This window comes from Sphaerulina musiva (assembly GCF_000320565.1).
Source record: "Sphaerulina musiva SO2202 unplaced genomic scaffold SEPMUscaffold_1, whole genome shotgun sequence".
Classification (NCBI taxonomy): Eukaryota; Fungi; Ascomycota; class Dothideomycetes; order Mycosphaerellales; family Mycosphaerellaceae; genus Sphaerulina; species Sphaerulina musiva.
The window spans coordinates 2,335,108-2,357,720 of record NW_016017383.1 but is presented as its reverse complement, the minus strand read 5'-3'; the positions used below and the strand labels follow the sequence as shown (position 1 = coordinate 2,357,720).

The window sequence follows — 22,613 nt, the reverse complement described above, 5'->3', positions numbered from 1 at the left end:
CGGGTTAAGCGCGACGATAGTAATATCGGAGTAGGATAGCTAGGTATCCGGCGTAGATATAGTACCTAGTCTAAGGTAGCCGCGGCGATCCCCTCTAGGGTATTAAAATCGTACCTAGCTATATAGCCGGGTAATAGAGAGTATATAGTGTTCAAAGTACGACTACTATACAGCGTACGAGGCACTATACGACCGACCGTCGAACGGCGAGGGGTCTCGCGAGCTACTAGTTAGCGACGAGCCGCTAGGGTACGCGCTAGTAAGTCTCGGATAGGGACCGCCGGACGAGCAGTAGGACGAGTAGTCGCCGTAGGACCGCTATACGGACGAGAGGGCGTATCGTTAGTCGAGGCGGGAACGATACTAGCCTTAGGTCGATATAGGCTAGGAAGAGCGTCTCGAACAAAGTCTAGCAATACAGGACCCCGCTCTAGGGATAGGGTAACCTCGCGTACCTTCTCGCCGCGCCGACGAGAGGTTACTAGCGTTAGGACCGTAGCTAGGAGCTCCTTATCGTTAGACGAATATACTATAGGGCGACTACCCCGACGGCGACTCCGACCTATAGGGGGTACTAGCAGGGTTGCTTAAGGATAGGGCGATGCGCGGGGAACCGCCGGAGCCTCGTCTAGGCGTAATACTATAGTAGGTACTACCTAGTAGAACCTCGTACGCGTCTAGTTAAAGGCGTCTGCTACGGTAGTAGAGGGACGCTACGATAGGGTTAGCTAGTACCCGAAAACGGGGAGCGTCGTTAAAGACTTACCGCTAACGACCCTTAGAGGCGTTCTAAGGGTCCCTGTACGGGATAGCGTTCTAGCGAACGCAATTGCTCTAAGAGCAGCAAGCCTTAGTAGTCTTAGGTCGACTGTAGCGCGAGAGTAGGCCTACCTACAGTAGTCCCCGTATAGTAGTACGCTACCTCAATAGTATAGATCTCTCTATTAAGGGTTCGCGCTATAAGATAGAGGCGTACTGCCTAGCGATAGTACTCCTCGTCGCCCTCCGCGAGGGCGCGCGCGTCCTCTATAGAGCTTGCCGGGTAACTAGCCGTAATCTCTCTCCAGATCTTATTATAGGCATCCTTCTAGCGTTAGACAGCGATTACCTTGTTTAAGAGTCTTAGTACGGTCTGTATACAAACTCGTTAGTAAGGCGAACCCCTAGCGAGGCGGACGGATACTTACCCTTCCTATACTATTATATCCTACCTTGTTATTGTTCGCGTAGCTATCGTATATACGGTATGCCGGCGTATTATACACTCGCCCTATAGCAATCGACTTTACGTACCGCAGGTATATAGCTACGTACCCGGTTTCGTCTTAGTCGGCGTCCGACTAGCTATAGTCCTAGTTATTAAGTACTACATCCTTTATATACGCGGCGGAGAAAGGAATCGTTACGTACCCCCGGGTAAACGCTATAATAGTCGGAGGGGCCTAATAAAGCGGCGGAGCCGGCGAGGGAAACTAAGGGACGAGGCGGGGCTACAAAGAGTAAACGAAGAACGAGAAGTAGAAGTATAGCTGTCTGGATACGGTAGTAGTAATAGAGCTACAGGCGGGTAAGGATATTAGTACGTAGTAGGTTGTTAATAGGAAAGGAATAAGAGGATCGTAGAACGCGCAACGAACCTATTGAAATATTCTATCTCTATAGCGACACTACCGCGCACTCCCGACTACTACCTACGGAATTCGCGACGCGACTATAAGCAAATATTCTTAGCGACGCTTTACGACAGTGCGAACATAAGAGGGAATTTGTATACAATGTTTACTAATACTAAGGTATAGACATTCCGTAGGTATACGCTAGCTCTATACGGTACCTAGATAAGAGCAGACGTCTACCCCCGTTCGTAGGGCGAATACGTAGGGGACTAATAACCTGTCGCTACTAGGGATATTAGCCCTAAGAGGGGGCGTCTGTAATACGCTAGGGCAGAGAAGCCCTAGCGAACCCCCGGCGAGGCAGGCGGGGCGTACCGCGCGGGACGGGAAGCCCTCGCGGACCCCCGGCGATCCGGTATAGAAGGGATGCCCTACCGATCGGAGACGTTCTGAATTAAGAGGGTTCCTAAGGGAACCGGTTATCGGCTGCTGCCTAAGAGGAGGCGGTACCGGTAGCGAGGAGTAGACAATAGAATAGCTTGTATATATAGCGAGGGCCCTCCTCTAGGAAGGAAGGGCAGAGTTATTATACCTTAGTTAGCAAGCCGTATATTGTTTATACCTTTTATACCTTAGACCTCTATTACGTATACCCTTACGCTTACAGAACCATTACACTAGGAGGTATTTGTAAAGCCTATAATACTAGTACACTACGATAGGAACCGCCGTCTATATATCCTACCGGACGTATCGAAAGCAAGGGGGTTCGGAGTAGTAGTATACTACCTTAAGGGCAACCTAGCGATAACTAGTATTAACTACAATACCTCTCTGGAATATCGTAGAGCTAATCCTATTTCTCTTAAAGATACTAATACCGACTAAGCAGCGGTACTAGCCTATAGAGCTAGAGGTCGCCTACGTCGTATAGACGATAAAGATAGTCCGCTAGATAATCGAGATATCCGCGTACGAGGTTATAGTAATAACGGACTACGCGAGTATAGTAGGGATTATAAGGCAGACGGTACTAACGTCTAGTACTACCGACAAGCTTAATATTCGACTTACGAGAGCCTTATAGTATATGTCCTAGTTTAAGAACCTTAAGATCTACTACGTACTAGGACGCGAGTATACGGTTCCGGACGCCCTATTAAGGTTGCTAGTATATAGGGAGTACGAGAAGGCCTAGGACGAGGACGTACTCGACGACTTAGTTATAGCTTTCCTCCTAGACATAGTACCGGCCTCGTATAGTATAACGACGACCCTTAATATTGCCGCCGATTTCCGGAAGGTATTATAGTACGGGTACGGAACGGACTAGTTTATAGTAGACGCCGGCGAGATCGCTCGTAACTAACCGGAGGTAGAGTCCTTCTACTAGAAGGACGGGCTTCTCTAGTATAAGATACGGTTGTATATCCCCGATAGCCTTAAGGGAGACGTCTTTAATATAGCCTACGATAGCTAATTCTATATAGGGCCGGGCCGGCTATATATACGGATCCGGGAACAATACTATATTAGGTACCTAGACAAGAAGCTTAGAACGTACGTACAATACTACGAAGATTGTTAACGTACCTAGACTAAGAGGCACTTACCCTACGGGTCGCTATAACTAATTAAGATAGAGGTAATACCTTTCTATACGGTAACGATAGACTTTATCGTCGGCTTGCTAAACGACAACGGATATAACGCCCTACTTACCGTAACGTACAAGTTTAGTAAGCGAGTACTACTAATCGAGGGAAGCTCGATATTTATAGCTAAGGTATAGGGCTATCGACTACTAGACGCGTTACTACAAGCGGATTAGGGATTGCCGATAGTAGTAATTACCGATAGAGATCCGAAGTTTATATCCGAGATATAGAGGGCTATCTTTAAGAGGCTCTAGGTTATAATACTTAGATCTACGAGCTACTACCTATAGACCGACAGGCAATCGGAATATACTAACTAGATAGTTAAAATCGCCCTACGATACTAGATAGCTAAGTACCCGGACCGGGTACTAGAATAGTAGTATACGTTGCCTTAATTATAATTTATACTAAATAACTCCGAGAATACTAGTACTAGGATCGTACTGAATATACTACTATATAGATTCAAGCTATACGAAGCGCCTATCTCCGTTTAGACCTTTCTCTAGCTACGTAATTACGAAGCCGTTAGTAAGACAGTTACGTATACGCCTAATTAGAGGTAGCGAAGCGCTAGATATTAAGCCGCTAGGAGGTCTATTCGCGGACAGAGAGGTACTTAAGAACGAGGCGGAAGACGTAATAGCCTTTGCGAACGTTAAGATAAAGAAGCGTTACGATATAGTATACAAGCTTTAGGAACCTAAGTAAGGAGACGTAGTAATACTCAATCTAAAAAATTACTACGTACCGGGTATAACGAACCGAAAGCTCTCGGATAGGAGAGTTAGACTATTTATAATCGAAGACATATATAGAAAGCAAGTATACAAACTAGCCCTTCCAAAGCACTAGAAGATCTACCTAGTAATCTCGATAGCAGACCTAGAACCCTTGCCTAAGTTAGAGGACCTTTACGTAGCTAGCAGGACGCGAGCAACGAGAAGGGTACGGCCGTAGAACTAAGCGGACGTAGCGGAGCCTATCCTAGAGACACTCCTTAATAAGCGGGTACGGCTAGTAGGCCGTAATAGGAAGGAGTTTACCGAATACCTCGTCCGATAGATAGGGAAGGACTCTTCTTACGACTCGTAGGTACGAGAAGGGAACCTATTAGTTACCTTAGTACGGCAGTACCGGCGTTAATATAAGACGAGGAAGAGTATTATATTACTAGCGAACATCTTAGTACTAGCGGATATCTTAGTATAGCTATCGATTCAAACCTTATATAGCAGATTTATAAACCTTACTTCGATAGGCTACGCGGTATATACGATTACTACTTAACAATATATTCCTTTCCTATACTTCCTCTCTCGAATATTAACATTACGTTAAGGTTATATTATTACTCTCTAATTCTACCTATTCAAACATTAATATAGTAAGAAAGCTTAAGGTACCCGCTAGCTACACCCCGCTCTAGATTCAAATACGACGTCTAGACTTGTTATAGGCATCGCCTGTCGACGAGTACGGTACGCCGGTAAACCTAGTAAAGGCTAATAAAGACCTATATAAGGCGGTCAATCGATAGCGCCGTATTATCCTCTCTTAGGTATAGACGAATTACGTCGTAATTATATCGGGAACGGAGTTTAACGGTATAGAGCTTAGAGTTAAACGCCTACTAGGTAATAAAGATTTACTCTTAGTTCTAGACGTACAACTCGCGCTAGGGCGTAAAATGTAGGGGGCGCTAGGAATTTAGCGTAAGGTAAAGCGATCTATACTAGAAGAGACGATTACCGAAGCAAACGTTAGAATATATAGTACGATACTTAACGCAATCTATAGCGAGTATTATACTCTAGACAAGTCTAAGGTACTCGGCGAGAACGCCGTAGTACGCCTAGGAAACCTCGTTATTATACTAAAGAAGATCCTAACTCTAACTACGTCGGTACGCGCCGCGTACTACTAAGCCGCCCTAAAGGTCGCCGAAGCTTAGGCAACAGAGGAGGACGCAGTTCGCTAAGGATACGCTAGGGCTAGATTAGCGATCGGCCTACTAAAGTAAGCGAACTACAATAACGGAAACCTATCCCCGAAGTAGAAGTAGAAGTAGAAGGTACTTACCCTAGACGGTAAGGGACTCGCCTAGGACGCGAAGGGAACGGGTACGGCCTAGCAGGATACCTTTATTAAGATAGAGGAAGACGCTAAGGGTAGCGACATTTTTTGAAAAAGCGGGTATTTGTTACGAAAAGCCTTCTAGCAATACGTACCTTTGTCCTGTAACTAGTACGTAACTAGTATATAACTAGTACGTAACCTACCCCTCGGTACGTACGGAAGGGACATGTATAATAGTTTCTATCTTAAGTTAGGCAGAAAATCATTATCTTGTCAACACTATAACAGGTAGACACCTCGAGCTTACTGTACCTACATGAGCTACAATGCTACACTACCTACTACCACATACCCGACATGCACCTACTATCTGTACCTCCTACGTCTATTTCGAGCACTCACCACATCTGACAGACGGGAGCCTTTGGCCAACACGAACCAATAGGATGCACTGCCACTCGCCTTCACACACTACCGTTTAAGCAACCAGCACACGCTACCATTTAAGCAACCAGCCAGGCAATAGGCAATCCATACGGACGAAGCGAAGCGTAGCGTAAATCGACTATGTACATTTAGTGCCTCCGAGGAGCCACTGCACTTCAATCTCTTCATTGTAAAAATTCTGGTCAGCGAAAACATTCGCCGTTGCTCATGGGCGCTGTCCTTCATTGCACCCTCCCTTTTGCATGACCCAAATTCGTGCCCTACCATGCGGTTCCCGTCGCTGTTGGGGAGAACCACCACCTATCAAAAGCTTGAGCGTCTACATCTGCCGCACTTCTCTCCCGCCTCACTTTAAGAAATTCGGCCGGCTTCATGCTCCAGCGCCTTGTCGTCGCGCATTTCGCTGCCGTGCGTACTCGTCATGTGCGCAGGTTCAGCTGTCTGATGCAGTTGTCCACGATCCATCGATGGTCTGATGGCTTCGAACGACTTGCCCCGTATTGGTAAATTCTCATCATTGACCATCTGAAGGTCTTGCCTGCTCTTATTGCGTTCATGGCTTCGCTCTGGTGTCCTTGATCGCTTTTCCACATCTTTGTCCTTGCGCTCCTGGATTTTGTTACGCAGCCACGACATTGGGCCTTTTCTCTCGCGTTCCGAATCGGAGAATACGGCATCAGATGTGGCGGCTGGCAGGACCTGTGGTGTCAGCGTTGACGGACGATCGTCCGATGCGAAATCTGTAGCCATTGCCGCCATAGTGTGGGGTTCTTGCAGACTCTTCCGTGGCTGCGAGCCGCCGCTACCAATTGTAGATCGAGACGTGGCCTGCTCTCTGGGAGACATCGTACCCAGAGGGTTGCTGTTGACAGGTGTGGAAGGCTGCTCCAGCCTGTTCGTGCTTCGCGAAAAACGCCAGCGATTTCGTTTCCTCTTCTCTGGCTCATCGGCCGATGGCATATCATCGCCCACCAGGTCGGCATCCGACTGGTCAGTGTGCGAGTGGAAAGAGTTGGAGGGTGAGAGCGTTGGTCTCAAGGTTGAGTCCGTATGATTTCGTTGCGGGGTCGCGTGGAGTGGTGTATGTTGCGCCCCTGTATACCCAGTATACACAGAAGACTCAGTTGACGCGTCTGTGGGGGCGACGAGGCCGGGGTCCACCATGGGGTGTACAGCATACGGTAGCCTTGGCGACGTCGGTACCTCGTCCCGGGGGTCGTCATGTAGCGAGTGGCTAGAGGAGTGCGCACTCGAGAGCGCAGATCCTGGGTTACGTTTCTTTTGGAGCTTGTTGGGCTTGCGGCTCTCTCCTTCGCTTCCAGGGGACTGCTTCAGTATATCCAGAAACTTGCGACCCGAGGCATGTGCTGTCGTTGGCGTGTGGGAGACGGGCCTTTCTGTAGACCTGTCATTGTTGCTGACTGGCGCGAGTAGGGGAACGGTATCTCTTCGAGCCGACGAGAAGTCATTGGAGCTATCCCCGCCAATCGCAAGAGGTGTTGTGGTCTCGCTAGATGAGGCTGAAGTCACATCTGGTGGAGCTGGAAACACAGACCGTGGCGCTGCAGTAGCAATGGAAGTGCTTGGTACTGAGCTATGGCGCGCAGAAGCCGATTCCTGTTCCGCGTGAGAATATGTTTGGGGTGCTGCCGCGGTGCTGGCCGAGCCTCTGGGGGTAGACGGATCGGAAGAAGTCTTTTCGCGCGGAAATCGGGGGGATGATGCAGGACCGCCTCCTCGTCGTGAGGGCACGGTGTTGCTCCGATTGACACTTCCAGTGGGAGTGCCAGGCGCGGGAGAGCTTACAGCTGGACCACTCTCAGACCCCTTGCTATGCTTGCTAGACACAGAGACGTTACGACGAATGCTCCCCCATTTCCGCACGCTCTCAGCTGCCACACTGGAGCTAGAGCTCGATCGGCCGATGATAGTTTTGGATCGGCCTGGGGTCGTGGGAGTCGTTGGTGGTTTCGACTGGACTCCACTCTGCACATCTCGCACGGTATCTGGATCTGCAGCCGTTCCTTGCATGCCAATGAGAAAGCTATCTTGATTCTCAATCAAGAATATCAGCACATCCTGGCTCAATCGATATTCCAGTGGAGCCATATCATGCTGTGGGTGGCTCAAAATGCCAGGCTGAAAAATGGCCGCCAAATTGGGGGTGGTCATTTTATTCAAATCAGACTTGCTGGCGAATACGGCGAGCAGGTCAAGTATGTATAGCAATAGCTGGCGGTTCAGTGGCGGGAGTTCCGTGATGAGAGCCTGATATGCCCGGATAGCGGCCTCGTGATCAAAGTCACCTTGACTCGGACTCTGCGACTCGATAGCGCCCACAGCTTGCGCTTGATGGTTTCGCAAAGGATCACGAAATCGGTGATAGAATTCGAGCGGAATGATCGGCTCTGGTAGCTGGTTGAAATAGCGCCTCAGAATATTGGCTGCATCATGCACGGTAAAGCCAGTCCAGTCCAGGCCTTTGCCGTATCGATCTGGGCTGTCGAAGGATACTTTGAGCTCTTTGATGCGTTTCTCGCTGCCTGCCAGACGGAATATGCCCTCCACGTCGGTCGCTGCTCGAGGTATTAGCAGGGTCCACGTGATGATCAAAGCCACTGCTACCTTTCTCCTTGAGGAACACGCCACATTTCGCTACCACAATAGGCACATAGCCATAAATGTAGCTCTGTCCTTCATCGTTGAATAAGCTAATAGCGACATTGGCATATCGAATGCTCTGCTGCAGGGGCACCCCAAAGATGCCCTGTGGAGATGCTAGACGGCCGTGTCAGACTCGTGTTACAGCAGACTTGTGTAAGGGGGGATGATTCGACGCGGCCTATTGGCAAGGACACAAAGGCTGCGTGAAGAGGCACACAGCCCGTGAACTGGAGCGAGTCGCATGCAGCCGCTCCTTTTGGCGCATCCGTGACTACAACCCGCAATGCGTTGAAGGGTGCGTACCTTGCTCCTGTGGTTTCTTGTCGCTCCGCTTGAAGTTCTTCCACCAGCTGGCCAAGTCCTTCTTGTCCTTGATCGACTCGGTCAGCACCGCTTGCGACGCCGTTCGAGGACCGCCTGCACCAGCAGCAGCCGTAGAGGGCCCGCTCGTGTTCATGCCTGGCGAAGGTCTGGGCGGGAGTGCGACGCCGGCCTACTGCATGCGCGGCGACCGCGGCGAGGACGGGGTGGAGGGTGGGCGGATCTGCGGTTGTTTGGTGCTGCTGTGGCTCCTGCTGCTGCCGCCGATGCTGCTGCTGCTGCTGCTGCCGCCGATGTTGTTGCTGCCGCTGCCGTCGCCGTCGTAGTGTGGTGGGAGAACGGACGGGGACGGGGCGTTGGAGGGCGACTGGGGCGGTGCGTGCAAGTAAGTGCAACGCGATGTGGTGCGGTGCGGTGCGATGCGGTTGAGTCGTAGTAATAAGGTAAGGCAGAACAGCAGGCGAGGAGGACAGGGCTTGTTGCGTTAAAACCTACCTACCTTGGGAACCATCCTTATAAACCAAAAATAGAGTGCAGTTCACACCTCCGCGTTTGATCCACCACCACCACCAGCTCACTCCTCCTTCGCACATCAACCGAAAGCTACCAACCCCACAACCGAATCTACCGCACAACATGGAAGGGTGTGTACCGAGAGCCGCTTTTGTCCACCTCATGCACGACCAACACGCGCTGACCCCGGCATAGTCTCAACGCAACAGAGCAGCGCGAGCTGCAAGGCCGCCTGGAAAAAAAGCAGATGAAGGACTTCATGAACGTGCGTGGCGAGCCATGTCCAGCGCATCCACGCGAGGCGCGCATACCTCCAGCGAGCTGACCTTCAGCTCAGATGTACTCCAACCTCGTTCAGCGGTGCTTCACCGACTGCGTCACCGACTTCACCTCGAAGAGCTTGTCCGGCAAGGAGGAGGGCTGCGTGATGCGATGTGTCGACAAGTCCCTCAAGAGTGCAGAGCGCTTGGGCGAGCGCTTCCAAGAGCAGAATGCTTCAATGGCACAGCAGGGCGGCATGGGCATAGGACGATAAAGAACACAGAGTTCTCAGCTTTCCACCAATGTACGATCACGATGCTGCGAGAGGTGGAACGGGCACAGCGCTTGCATTGCACGGCGTGTGTTGAAACTTGCCAGATCAGCGCCTCAGCTTCTCAGCTCTACTCAGGCCCACTCATGCTACGATGGTGCCCATAGTGACCAACAGTTGTCACGAACAGGCGATACATGCCCACGCGAATAGCGTGGGTCGCTGGAGTTCTTTACCACAGGCATCAGATCCTATGAAGCAGTCTCTCAGTGCTTTGATGTCCTTCTCTTTGCTCTCTCAATCCTTTGCCAACAGTCCACGCAGACTAAGGTCGTAGACCACATCCTCCACTTCTTTCACCTTGTACTTGATTCCGTCGCTCCGCTTCCGTAAGCTGTCGTTCTTGAGGTTGAGAATCTGGAAGCCGGCGTGAACGTCTTTGATGAACTGGCTGATCTGCAATGGGCGGCGATAGTCTCCCAGTGTGACAGAGTTGCGTGCAAGCCGAGAGAGCTCTTCGACGAGCGAGATTAAAGCCAACAAATACTCCTCGATGGTGAGATGGAAACAATCTCGGTCTTTGACGTTGACCGGCACATTCATTATTTGCCCGACTTCCTCGATCGTCAAGAGTTGGCCGGTCGTAGTCTTGCCAAAGCCACCATGGAAGCCACAAAGCAAGATGTTGAAAGTCTGCGATTGATGAGAATCTGTCTTACGATATGGACAAAGGGACGTACCGAGATTTCAATCTGCCGTTGCCACGCATAATTGAATCGGTAGTATGGATGATTCGATGCGACCTGTGCCAACTGCTGAATGGTAGCCACCGCTTCCTTGATCTTCGACTCTGCGGCATGCACTACGACAGGCACTGGAAATTTTTAGCAAGGTCAACGACGGGTGATGAACGCGCGACAACTCACAGTCCGGTGCTGCGGTGGAGTGCGCCCTTGAGAGAATCGATTGCGTGGTACGGTCTTCATAGGTAGTGCGAGAGTCAGGATCAGCAAGTGGCAGCAGTTGGACTATGACATGATACCTTGTTTCTCAAGCGTCTGGACAATGTCGCGAAGTTGCTGTTCAGATCATAGATACCTTAGATCAGCGACTACAGAATCCAGAATTGTCGATGTCTCCAATGCTTACGTCCTTGACCACAGAGTCCTCGTCGATCTTTCGCTGGAGATCTTCGAAGATGCCAGGCTGGACGGGACCTCCCGTGTCTTGCGTCGCCATTTTCGAATTCTTGGACCGGAACTGGCCGGTGTTGATCGATGAGGTGTGATGTTGATGTGTCGTGAATGCGAGTGGTCAAGGGAAATCAAGTAGGTACCTGATCAAGCGACGATAATTATTATATTGATGACCTAAGCCTTAAGGTTTCGGATTGAGATGGATGCGTTTTTGGTAAATATTTCTGCCGGCAGGGATCATCCTTGCTGCTCCACGTGGCTAAGAATATAACAGCTTGCAGGTCTTCGATTGTTCCTTTGCTCGCCGTACTACACCAATGCCTCCGCGGTGAACCCACAGCGCGACGCTGTCTTCTTGCTCCCATCATGGACGACTTCAAAGACCACGGCCTCGACGACTCCAATTTTGGGGAAAGCAATGCTCTCTCCGCCGTGAAGGCATTCGATGCATTCCCCAAGACGAAACCGTCGTACCAGCAGCGCACCTCGACCGGCGGCGTGTGGACTGTAATACTGATAGTGGCTTCCGTAGCACTCACTTGGAGCGAGCTGGCTCGCTGGTGGAAGGGCGAGACCACTCACACCTTTGCCGTTGAACAGGGCGTCGGCCACGACTTGCAGATGAATCTGGATACTGTGGTGAGAATGAAATGCGCCGATCTGCATGTGAATGTGCAGGACGCCGCTGGCGATCGTATCCTGGCAGGCTCCGTCTTCCACAAGGACGGGACGACGTGGGATCAGTGGGCGGGGAATCGCAAGGCACATGCGCTGGGCTCGACCAAGGAGGAGCGGCTCAGTCAGAAGGGCTCTGCCGCTTCTGCAGAGTACAGAGAGGAGGACGTACACCACTACTTGAGTTCTGCGCGAATGAAGCATAAGTTCGGCAGGACACCACACATTCCCAGAGGAAGAGAGGCGGATAGTTGCAGGATTTACGGCAGCATGCATGGCAATAAAGTCAAGGGGGACTTCCACATCACGGCCAGAGGTCATGGTTACATGGAATTTGGACAACATCTGGACCACAGCAGTAAGTCACCCAAATCGGCTAGTATAGGTCATATCCCAGAAATCGCTGACAATGACGCAGCCTTCAACTTCAGCCATCGCATCACTGAGCTATCATTTGGGCCATACTACCCCAGCTTGACGAACCCATTGGACAATACCTTTGCCACGACCGAGTCCAACTTTTACAAATTTCAGTATTACTTGTCTGTGGTGCCTACGATATATACGGCAGATGCCAAAGCATTGCGCAAGATTGATAAATATCATGAATCACCAACCTCTGGGGACGATGGGCTCAGTCAACAACCCAAACGGTACAGCAAGAATACCGTCTTCACCAACCAATACGCAGTCACCGAGCAGTCGCATCCGGTTTCAGAGAGCTCAGTTCCAGGAATATTTGTGAAATTCGATATTGAACCTATCCAACTCACCATTGCCGAGAATTGGAGCTCCGTCCCGGCATTACTCATCAGGATCGTGAATGTGGTCTCTGGGTTGCTAGTTGCGGGCGGTTGGTGTTTTCAGATCAGCGAATGGGGTAAAGAGGTCTATGGTCGTAAGAGCAAGCGTGCGGACGGCTTCGGCATGCTCGATGGTCGCCACGACATGAAACAAGCGCTATAGTTGTATACAGCCAGCAGATTTTCCATAAGACTGGCCTTGATATATTTTTTGCGTCTTTGCTCTGTAACAGCTGGCTACTTGATTCTTTCTCCACCGACGATAAGAGAGAGAGAGAGAGCAGAGCATTCTCTCGATAAATGCGCAATGCGTGCCCATTCTGCCACAATACGGTACGTCCACATACTTGCCGCCGCACAAGGACCACACATCCATCATCATTTGGCCCAGTTGCCTTGACTGAGCGAGAGCAGTCCCTGGACACAGTCGAGTTCCTCTTCTCCTGCCGGGGCGTGCCTCTTGCGACCTTGAGCCATGAAGCTGGACAGCTCCGGATCAGCCTCCGGGTCATCCACGCAAGACCGATCTGACCGAGTTGTGGTTCCGCCGCGCCGTAAAGTAGAGTTAGTGCTCAAGTCGTCTCGACTCTCCAGAGCAGCGTCATCAAAGTCGAGGTCACGGACCGGAGACCAATTCTCCTTGTCTGACTCGCCGCTATGCACATACTTGGTGGATGCGGAACCTGATTTTTTGAGCTTGGATGGTACCTGTGCTTGGTCAGGTCTTCCTTGCAGTCGTGCAAGGGCGGTTTGCGATCGCATTAGTGATCTTCGCTTCGTACGCTTCGCGGAGGCTTCGTAGGCGCCCAGGGGTGCATTGCGTTTGGCGGACAGCGGAGACAAGACACTGCGGCCAGACGATGTCCGGAGTAGGCCAATGGCACCAGTAGCAGACCCATGCGACTCCTTCTCAGCCACGCCTTCTAATTCAGAACGCGCATCCTTGTCGCACCAGAACTCCCACGATCGTGAGTCCCGTGATCGCCCGTTAGAGGGTCGCGTGGAAGAATTTCCCGATGTAAATAAGGGTCGGCCATCAAGCTTACTATGAATAGCTGGCAGAAGAGCAGCTTGGGACGGCCGAGGAGGCGAGGGTGACGAGGTGTCTTGGGTAGTCACGATAGCGTTGCCCTCCGCATTCATTGACAAGCGAATGGCGTTCGACTTCTTCCGTGGACGCCCGGGTTCGCAGCTAGCTGATGGTGGTAGAGGCACAGCAGTTTCTGAGAAGCTACGATGAAGAGAGGTGGCGCTTCGTCTATTGGCCAGATGCCCTATGTGAGATGTGGCAAACATCGGAGACGAGATCGAAGCTGCTCTGTTGATCATTGGCTGCGGCGCTGATAGAAGAGCTGGTGCAGCCTGTGAAGGAGGCTCCACGGGTGTCTTCTCAGTTTGGTGAAGTCCTGGTTCAAATTGGTGCTCCCGTGTATCTTCTTCTGAAGCTGATTGCGATGGACTCGGTATGTCCTGGCGGTTGAGACTATGGCCACGTATACTTGGATCAACGGACTGTCTGGCCAGTTCATCATACCCGCGACCTGGCAATTGTGCGTTCACTGATTTGGCCATTTGGTACTGTGCGATTTCATGTGGCAACAGAGGCCTGCCAGACTTCCTTCTGCAGCTTTGTCTTCGGTTCTGAAACCAGATCTGGGCCTCCCTATTAGAACAGCACCTTTTACAGTCTGGCTGCTGATGTTGCGAACCTGAACTTCCTTCTCGCCGAGCGCCACCTGCTCTACAAGCTGTAACCGAGCAGCCTTATCGGGTTTTGCATCCAGCTTGTACGCAGCTTCTAGAACAGCCTGATCATCTGGACTGTACACGAAAGGTTAGCGACCGTCTTGTTTGCGTTTTCGTCCTCTGGAAGATGTGCCTTGTCCTCTTTCGTTTCTGGCGAGCCAGTCTTTTGTCGTCTGTACTGGATGACGGATCGTCTTGCAGACCCGTCGAGGGGCCAGCAACTCCCTGACTGCCCGACGGCGACATACTCGGTGCATTAGGCGATTCGTTGTCCATTGGGGATGTGTACAGAATGCCAGTAATGTTTGGAGTAGGTAAAGGTGAGGTGAGGGGAGGTAAGGTAGGACGCGTCCATAGCTCTGTGGTTCTAGTTAGACGCGTCCAAGGGCCCGCGCGGCCATTCCCGCCAAGTGGGTCCAATGATCCCGTCCCGTTCCATTTTGGCGTTTTGCCATTTCCTCCGCTCTCCTGGGCTCGGGCTCCTACCTCCTACCTACCTACCTAGGTACTATATGTACCTCCTCTTATGGAACATCACCTTTGAACCTGTGCACTACCTCCTAGTATTCAGGGCTTACCGTGATTTGATCCAAGCCTACCTACTGACCGACAAGCTGCACAAGGACGTATGAATAGCAGATGAAATGGAACATTGTCTAGACACGCCATTGTCCATGATGTGGTCTGGGACCTGATTCAAACACGATACACGCCTACTAATGTAGTCCAATGCTAATCAGAGTCAAGCCCTCTCTCTATACGTACAACTGCTGTCCTGCCACGATGCTCGTGGCGCCCATCAAGTTCTCATTTCTCGGATCTGGTCGTGCCTGAAAGCAGCATGAAAGCATATCAAGTCGCTCAGTTGGTGCTGGTAGGGTCACTTTTCTGGGGATACCCATAATCTTGGCCAGTGGTGGAGGCCAGACCAGCCTTGCCCTTCGAGCCTCGTGCAACAGCATCGCTAAGGCAGTGTAAGTACGCATTACAGACTCGGTGTCGTAGGTCCCAGAAGCTATGCTAGACTCTAGCGATAGCCGGGCGGGTGGCGTTGACTCACTCGGGTAGTCCTCCCAGATCATCTACAGCTTCACGACCGACTTTCTGACCGTCACCGCTAGTGTTCGAAAGACGTCCAGAGCCGACATTGACAGTTCGTTGATCAGCGCTGTTGAAGTCTGAAGGAGCAGGTGGCTCTTCAGGGAGAGGAAGATTGGCTTGACGTTCGGCAATGATCTCTGCCTTGTTCTTGTCCGCAGAGTCTACTACAGACTAGAATATTGTGAGTCTCACGAGTGCGAAATTGACTGAAATCTACTCACCTGCAAGCCAGCAGCATATGAATCGGCAGGGAGATTACCGCCGTGTGCTTTGCTCTCCTGCTGCTGTAATTTTCGAACATCCTCCTATAAAAAATTCAGCAATCTATCTTGGACGCTGCCCTTGGGCCAGGGGAGTGCCCTACCTTGGTGAAGTGAGCGGTTTCTTGAGTGCCAGACATGGTTGTGATAGTGGTGGATGTGAAATATGAGCTGTGAGAAATCGTTTTGTTGGTTGGTAAGTACGACGTGGAAGTGGACTTGAGATGTGCAGTACGTGTACATGTATTTCCTTCCCTATATACCTATATGTACCTGTTTTTGTGAAATCCATGATGTCTTCTTTCCCTCGATGATCCCAATATGATGCCACTGTTCCCACATGGAGTGGACCATTCTTGCCGTCTCCTTCCTTGTCCATGGCCCACTAGGGAAGTGCAACCGTGCTCAGCGTCTTCGCGTGGCACTCGCCAGAACACGTGATACAATTGAACGAAGCTCCACTCGGGTTAAGGTACCTCCTAAGGTCAGGTTGTTCTAAGGCACCAACTATCACCACATGTTTACCTTACCATCATAGATGCTTACCTACTCAAGTACATGTTGTGACATGATTGTTGTAGCCTGTACGTGAGGGCATCCACCACAGTGACCACAGGTCCACAGCAGACATGGCGGAAATGAGCACCACTAAGCTGGAGCCGGACACTCACATGCTGCTCGACCAGCCCCTGCTACGCCTTACGCACGAGCTTTGCCGCAAGAATCTCAAGGCTGCGCAGCGACACATCGAGCAGGCGAGCAAGAACGTGCAAAAGGAAGTCCAAGGCGCTGCCACCGCCGTCGCTGGAGGCCAACCGCCCGCGCAGACGCTCGCCGCACTCGAGGCCACGCTGGCCAAGGCGCAGACACTGAAGCGGAAGCTCGAAGCGCTCCACGCCGAAGAGCAGCATTTACATCGCCAGCAGCGCGCTCGCATACAGCATCTGCAAGAGTTGCACGAGATCCCCAATCTTGCCGATGTCAAGTACGACAACTGGGCGCACGCCCGGCTCGATCGGCTGTTGGTCGATTATCTGCTCCGGCAGGGTTACACGCAGAGTGCGCGGGAGTTGGCGGCGGAAAAAGAGGTGACGGACCTGGTGGATGTGGACGTGTTTGAGGACTGTGGTCGTATCGAGCGTAGTCTGCGCACAGGCAGGACGCAGGAATGTCTGTCGTGGTGCAGCGACAACAAACAGGCGCTCAAGAAGCTCAACAGCAAGCTCGAGCTCGAGCTGCGCCTACAACAATTTATTGAGTTGGCACGCAGTGGAAGCCAGGTCGAGGCGATTGTGCATGCTCGCAAGTACCTCGCCAGTGATCAAGACCCTAGCTTTGGCCTGAGAGCTGCAGGACTCCTTGCGCACCCTGCAGACACTCCTGTAGAACCATATCAGGTCAGTGATGTCTGTCGTTATATTGCGTGCGCTCACACCGTCGTTGACGTGATTATAGGATATGTACAATACTGACAGATATGGCTATCTTGCCGAGCACTTCATCCGGACACATCATGAGCTCTTCAACCTCCCCACACAACCGCTAATCCACATTGCCCTCTCCGCGGGTCTCTCAGCTCTCAAGACGCCTACTTGCCACTCACAGTTCGCACTGCAGGCCAGTGCCAATACGGGCGCGCCGGTCTGCCCAATCTGCAGCACGGAGTTGAACGAGCTTGCTCGAAACGTGCCTTATGCACATCACACCAAGAGCCACATCGAGGACGACCCTGTTGTCTTGCCCAACGGTCGTGTGTTCGGCAGGGAAAGACTGAAGAGGCTCAATGAGAAGCTGGGGACCCGTTCAGGCTGTATCAAAGATCCAACCAATCTGGAAGACGAGTGGGATGAAAAGGACCTCAAGAAAGTGTACATTTCCTAGGTTCACGAGAGGCCTCTCATACCCTGCAGCCTTCGGGGCCTGCAAATATCATTATTGGACTGTGGAGCCCATTGCTTCACTTGGTTACTACAAGTCTCCCGTCCAAGTCCTTCATGTGCCAAAGTATTGCGATTTCCCAGTCCCTCAGCCGAATAGAAGATCCAGAATGGCAGTGCTCCGAAGACCCGAAGAAAGCACTCAGCACAGCTGTCGAATCTTCTGCGATCAGATTTGGCGGATCGTGCCTGCTCAATAGCTGCGGTCCAGTATTGTCTGGTGAAATTTTTCTTCTCTTTCTGTTTTTATCGCTCCCAGGCTCTTCCACTCCGAGCATAACTCATCCCCACCCCGGCAACGTCTGACAAAATTCCGAATATGTATCCACCACCCATTGACAAAACCCCGCCCATTCCCGCTCAAACGTTCTCTGCAATTGCGCGCGTTGATCGTCGTCCAGACAGGAATGTTGCATACTCCAGAGTGCTAGCTGTTTCCAGCCGTGCAGGTTCATCGTGGGATCACCCACGAGAACTTGGTAGAATTCGTAGGTGAGGGATTTGGTATCTAGTGTTGGACCTCTGTGTTTTTCCCCCGAAAGAAAGAGGGAGGAAAGGGTCAGGTTCGACGAAATAGTAAGGTGGAGGAGGTGGCAGGAGGCAGGAGGCAGGATGATATCGCGACGATGCGAGAGAATGAAAAGAGAGAGCGAAGAAGATTTACTTACCTGAACAAGGATGGATTGTCCGCATTGAGTGTACAGTGCAAACCAGCTGCCAACAACTCGGAGAAACAATGTTCTCGAATATTCTCACACAGCCCCAGCAACTCATTGGAAGTCGGACACAATTCCAGACAAATCTGTCGTTCTCTGTACTGCTGGACCAGAGTCGGGTGTTTGAGAATGGCATAGCCATGACCGATACGTTTGGCATGCAAGAGGAGCGCATCGTAGAGGTTACTATTCTCCGGGTCATGCGATCCGCCCGTATCGAGTAAGCTTTCTCCCGCGTGGAAGAGAAAAGGGATCGTAATCTGGAGTTCTTTGCACGATGCGGTGAAGGCGAGGAGTTGGTCAGCGTAGAAGGCGATGTGGTTGGGTCGATCTTCTGCTCCTACGAGATCGAAGCCGCAGATGAGATGGGGGAATTTCAGTTTGAGATTGAGGCACTTTTCGAGTTCCTGCTGCATCCTCTCGCGCGGAATGCTTCGAGGCGTGCAGTAGATGATTTTGATGCCGAAGGGAAAAAGGTGCAGCTGATGAGCGGCTCGCAATTCAATTTCTTTCTTTTTGAGCTCTTCACATATGATGGTCATTTGCTGGACATGGTCGAGCCGGTGGACACCGTCGTTGGCGGGAATATCTCGATCGAGCAGCATGGGGCGCAGTTCCGCATACATTACCTTATCCCTGATCATGCTATCGATTGCGGCGCCGATGTACCAGCGATAGACGGCCTCGTAGTTGACCAGTCCTTTGAACGCTCGAGTGCCTTGGTTGAAGCACGCCCAGACTCCATTGGTCGTCCGTGGATCGGCATACGCCTTACTTCGCGTGAGAATCATCTTGTCACGCACCCACTGCTCCGCTCGATCGAGCCCGGCATCGTTGGAGGAGGCAGAATTTTCAATGTACACGTCTTGCGGAAAGCCACGGCGGAAGTCTCGCCAGAGCATCCAAGCTGTTGTCGTATCGATTCTTCTTCTCCTATGTTCAGGATCATATCCCGCAGAAAAGATGTCACCGGCTCCAGTATCTCTGGGAAGAACATCAAAGGCAATCTCACAATCATCGAAATCTGCGAGCGCAAGGAGAGGCTTCGTACTCCGAATGAACATGGTATTCTCGACCGCTGCACTTCGCGCATGGGGTAGCAGGACTTCGGCCGGCAACTCCGCATTGAAATGCAAATGAAGATGAGCGCCTTTGGGCATATGTCGCGCAATATCCAAGGTTCGACTCTGATCGATGCGGTCTTTGTTCACCAGGAAGCGTCCGCCCATATCACGGGTGTGTTTGCCGGGAATGGCTTCGCCCGGTCGGTTGCCGAAGAGATTCGAGTCATATCGTTCATGCTCTCTGATGGCAATCAAGATGGCATTCGCGAGCACTTCTGTCTCGCTGGCGCTTCTTCTCGCCGGCTCGTCCCAGGCGACTTTGCGCTCGTCGTGCAGCAGTTCTTGACGCTGCTTCTGATATGTTGTCGAGTCTTGTAGCCGCTTGATGTGGTGCTCCAGTACACTTTTGGCTATATCGATTGCATCAGATGCTTCTTCCATTGCAATCACTGCCCCCAGGCGATGTCCTACAAACTAGTCCAGTTCCGGCGAGGTTGGACTGAACTAATGCTTTCTTCCTCTTCGGCGCTGAATAACTGCAGGGCTGAGTCGTGATACGCCTGAGGCATAGGATAACAGAAGAACAAAGAACAGAACTATTGTAAAATACCCTTCATCAAACACGACCTGCTCAACTTCTTGTCGCTTTGAAGTCTGGTCGGGTCTTCCTGTAAGCTGTAAGCACGACCATATATAGCACTCTGTGCCGCAACAGCCACTCTACATACGCGTACGGCGTAGGAAGTGAGTGAGTGAGTGATAAGCGAGAGGGCGGCACAGACTACATCCATGTACCACTAGGAGGTACCTCCTACGTGTGGCACAGAATCAGACGTCTCGGCGCGCACAATCACCTCGGCAAGTGCGGGTGCTGCCGAGGTGAATAAGCAGTACCTACAGTCCTACATGTATTTCATTATTGCGGAATGCGGAATACCTACATCAGAATGAGCTTTTTGGTGAGAGAAAGTGCAGTTACCTACATGTACATGTACCTTATATAGGGAGACGATAAATGGATGTTTCTCCCGCACAGACTACAGTGCGCTCAGGTAGCAAATATGCACAGAAACACAGTGTCATGCTCTGGTTGATATGTGAAGCAATTTGCTACAGCACGGGAACAACTCACCTAATTACATCAGAACACTTGCAAAAGGAACAAACTCCGTAATTCCCTCAAAGGAATGAATCGATGTCATAACCATCACTTCATGCTTCCATATCCATGTTCGAGACAATTTCTTCGCTCATGTCCCTCAGTTCTCTGCTGGTCCAATCGTTGTCACTTTCACCAGCATACTCGTCGACACTATAACTGAAGCTGCCATCGCTCAAACCATTGCGAAAATCTTCCAGATCAAAAGGGGGCACTTCCGATTCGTCGTCGTCGTCGTCGTGGACCTCAATCATCTCATCGTCGTCGTCTTCCCCATAGCTAATGGTGTCAATGCTCCTGAGCATATCGCTACTCAACCAGAATGCTGCACGCTTCTCTGCACCTTCCCCCACGGAAAGACTCGACACCTTCCGTGATGCGGGCTTCGGCCGATGGAGGGTGATCGCCGCCTGCAGAGGACTATGTGATATGACGCTGAATGCGCGCAGATATATGTAGCATACCCGCTTCTTCTCTTTGTTGAAGAAAAAGTAATGCATACTCCAGATGGCGCCTTCGTCGCCATCGAAAGGATCGTCTTCCGGATCATACGTATACTTTTCGCACTGTCTCAAACCCATCTCCTTATCAATCAAGCGCCACATGTTCTGGTTCCAAATATCGTTCCCACCAGGTCCCGGCGCCGAGCTCGACAGCGATGATGAGGGCACCAGATAGTTCGAAGTCGTGGTCTGCCTCGGTCGCAGGTGTTGCAGAGTGCTGTCTAGTTTGTGCATCATACTTCTCAAGCTCCTCTGCTTGTTAAAGTCCGAGGGCCGAAGCAGACGCGAAAAGTCGTAGTCGGGATGTGATGCATTCAAAGTTGCGATGAGGTAGGCAAAGGTCCGTCGCGCGGTGATTTGACTCAAGGGACCAAATGGCGAAGCTCGCGACAAGTCAATCTCGGGCGCTTCGACCGTGCAGCCGCGCCGCCTGCTTTCAATCCTTTCGCTGCCATGTCCATCATCACTAGGAGCGTGGCGGGGAGGGCTCAGAGATGCGGAGAGTCTCACCAGGGACTCATATTGAGATTCTAGGCTATTCTCGATGTTCTTGTACAGCTTCTTGTCGCCGCCTGCGGCCTTCGTGGTATACATGTCGCACCCACCTATGAGATGAGTATCTGGCGTCGAGAAGTTAAGCGCATTCGTAACAATGTCAATTTCGCGGACTGGTAGGTACTAGATGTGTGTCAGCCTATCAACTCATACGGAAACGAGAAACCGTATCAGCTGCGGTGCATGCAGAGGCCGATCAAGATCGCCTGCACGATTGCGAATGGCCCAGATCGCCGACCTCGACGCCTCTTATCGGCCCACACACAGCTCCTCGTCGTGATTGACGCACCTTCATCTTGCCCGCCTGCTCGAAAAGCGCGAGCTGCTCTTCACGATCGTCGCGCGCACTGCTACTCCACCCGCGTCGACTGCTGGCCTACACAGCGGCCACGTCTGGATATATTCCTAGCTTCTCGCTCGGAGCTTTTCGCGACGGGGTAGAACGCCAGGTCACCGCCGGCGGATGGTAATGGTGGTGGTCGCGGAGCTCGGATATGCCTGATGTACACTTCCCTCAATCGGAAGCCGGGGGGTCGCAAGACTCGTTACTAGACGCATAGAGCGTCTAGCAGGCGCAGGACATGGTGGTGGTGTTCGCCATATGCGCAGACGGTGATTCCTGTGTCGATGTCGTTGGAAGTGGTGACGAAGGTCGCGGAGCAACGTCGAATCGCATCACGTCGCAAGAGGTCCGATGGGGAGGGTCTCGGCTCGGCGCAGTCAGCCTCAGTCTCACGTGAGTCGAGCTTTGAGTTTGCCGAGTAGCCAATGAGCCCAGACGTCGCCCGCACGCCCACGCCCTTCCTTTCCTCCATCATCCATCATTACCTGTATTCATTAGGCCGTGAAACCTGCTGCTGGCTGCACATGTCAGTTGACCAGGTACTACGGGCTGCTGCGACCACGTGCGCAGAACTTGCAGCGAATGGTCAGCGGCAGGATCGGGCGGAAGACAGCATTTGGCAGTGGAACCGCACGTTGCTGCTGCTGCTCCTTGACCGGACAAGAACGTCAAGGCCAGCCCAACAGCGAGAGGATTCGCCTCAGCCGGACTTGGTCGCAAGT

At 51.7% G+C, this 22,613-nt stretch overlaps 9 protein-coding genes across 9 annotated transcripts; 3 read left to right on the top strand and 6 right to left on the bottom strand.

Moving 5' to 3' along the window:
• Positions 1-5,927: 5,927 nt before the first annotated feature.
• SEPMUDRAFT_146103 (RhoGAP-domain-containing protein) lies at positions 5,928-9,187 on the bottom strand. Its single transcript, XM_016903458.1, has 3 exons — positions 8,771-9,187; positions 8,429-8,581; positions 5,928-8,379 (listed from the first exon to the last, which is right to left on the bottom strand). The coding sequence occupies exons 1-3, from the start codon at positions 8,922-8,924 to the stop codon at positions 6,155-6,157; spliced, it is 2,532 nt and encodes an 843-aa protein (XP_016765112.1). The 5' UTR covers positions 8,925-9,187; the 3' UTR covers positions 5,928-6,154.
• Positions 9,188-9,395: 208 nt separating this feature from the next.
• SEPMUDRAFT_146102 (Translin) lies at positions 9,396-11,096 on the bottom strand. Its single transcript, XM_016903457.1, has 7 exons — positions 10,983-11,096; positions 10,876-10,912; positions 10,760-10,813; positions 10,574-10,707; positions 9,639-10,526; positions 9,497-9,566; positions 9,396-9,432 (listed from the first exon to the last, which is right to left on the bottom strand). The coding sequence occupies exons 1-5, from the start codon at positions 11,070-11,072 to the stop codon at positions 10,131-10,133; spliced, it is 711 nt and encodes a 236-aa protein (XP_016765110.1). The 5' UTR covers positions 11,073-11,096; the 3' UTR covers positions 9,396-9,432; positions 9,497-9,566; positions 9,639-10,130.
• SEPMUDRAFT_113015 (mitochondrial import inner membrane translocase subunit tim9) lies at positions 9,425-9,836 on the top strand (the record flags this gene model as incomplete). The annotated part of the gene is made up of 3 exons (XM_016901010.1): positions 9,425-9,432; positions 9,497-9,566; positions 9,639-9,836. The coding sequence occupies 3 exons, from the start codon at positions 9,425-9,427 to the stop codon at positions 9,834-9,836; spliced, it is 276 nt and encodes a 91-aa protein (XP_016765111.1).
• Positions 11,097-11,343: 247 nt separating the features above from the next.
• SEPMUDRAFT_146101 (DUF1692-domain-containing protein) lies at positions 11,344-14,578 on the top strand. Its single transcript, XM_016903456.1, has 3 exons — positions 11,344-12,062; positions 12,123-14,330; positions 14,389-14,578. The coding sequence occupies exons 1-2, from the start codon at positions 11,396-11,398 to the stop codon at positions 12,668-12,670; spliced, it is 1,215 nt and encodes a 404-aa protein (XP_016765108.1). The 5' UTR covers positions 11,344-11,395; the 3' UTR covers positions 12,671-14,330; positions 14,389-14,578.
• On the bottom strand, positions 11,344-14,578 carry SEPMUDRAFT_122411 (uncharacterized protein). Its single transcript, XM_016901766.1, has 4 exons — positions 14,387-14,578; positions 14,217-14,328; positions 12,123-14,160; positions 11,344-12,062 (listed from the first exon to the last, which is right to left on the bottom strand). The coding sequence occupies exons 1-3, from the start codon at positions 14,527-14,529 to the stop codon at positions 12,886-12,888; spliced, it is 1,530 nt and encodes a 509-aa protein (XP_016765109.1). The 5' UTR covers positions 14,530-14,578; the 3' UTR covers positions 11,344-12,062; positions 12,123-12,885.
• Positions 14,579-15,309: 731 nt separating this feature from the next.
• Positions 15,310-15,754, bottom strand: SEPMUDRAFT_32776 (uncharacterized protein; the record flags this gene model as incomplete). The annotated part of the gene is made up of 3 exons (XM_016908507.1): positions 15,310-15,525; positions 15,576-15,659; positions 15,719-15,754. 3 exons carry the CDS (start codon positions 15,752-15,754, stop codon positions 15,310-15,312), a joined length of 336 nt encoding a protein of 111 aa, XP_016765107.1.
• Positions 15,755-15,981: 227 nt separating this feature from the next.
• SEPMUDRAFT_146099 (Metallo-dependent hydrolase) lies at positions 15,982-19,968 on the bottom strand. The gene is made up of 3 exons (XM_016903455.1): positions 18,220-19,968; positions 17,088-18,073; positions 15,982-16,994 (listed from the first exon to the last, which is right to left on the bottom strand). Exons 1-2 carry the CDS (start codon positions 19,770-19,772, stop codon positions 17,833-17,835), a joined length of 1,794 nt encoding a protein of 597 aa, XP_016765105.1. The 5' UTR covers positions 19,773-19,968; the 3' UTR covers positions 15,982-16,994; positions 17,088-17,832.
• SEPMUDRAFT_137717 (protein FYV10) lies at positions 16,244-17,495 on the top strand (the record flags this gene model as incomplete). The annotated part of the gene is made up of 2 exons (XM_016902852.1): positions 16,244-17,011; positions 17,070-17,495. The coding sequence occupies 2 exons, from the start codon at positions 16,244-16,246 to the stop codon at positions 17,493-17,495; spliced, it is 1,194 nt and encodes a 397-aa protein (XP_016765106.1).
• Positions 19,969-20,409: 441 nt separating the features above from the next.
• Positions 20,410-22,608, bottom strand: SEPMUDRAFT_146098 (repressor of RNA polymerase III transcription MAF1). Its single transcript, XM_016903454.1, has 2 exons — positions 21,838-22,608; positions 20,410-21,671 (listed from the first exon to the last, which is right to left on the bottom strand). Exons 1-2 carry the CDS (start codon positions 21,841-21,843, stop codon positions 20,544-20,546), a joined length of 1,134 nt encoding a protein of 377 aa, XP_016765104.1. The 5' UTR covers positions 21,844-22,608; the 3' UTR covers positions 20,410-20,543.
• Between the last annotated feature and the right edge of the window lie 5 nt (positions 22,609-22,613).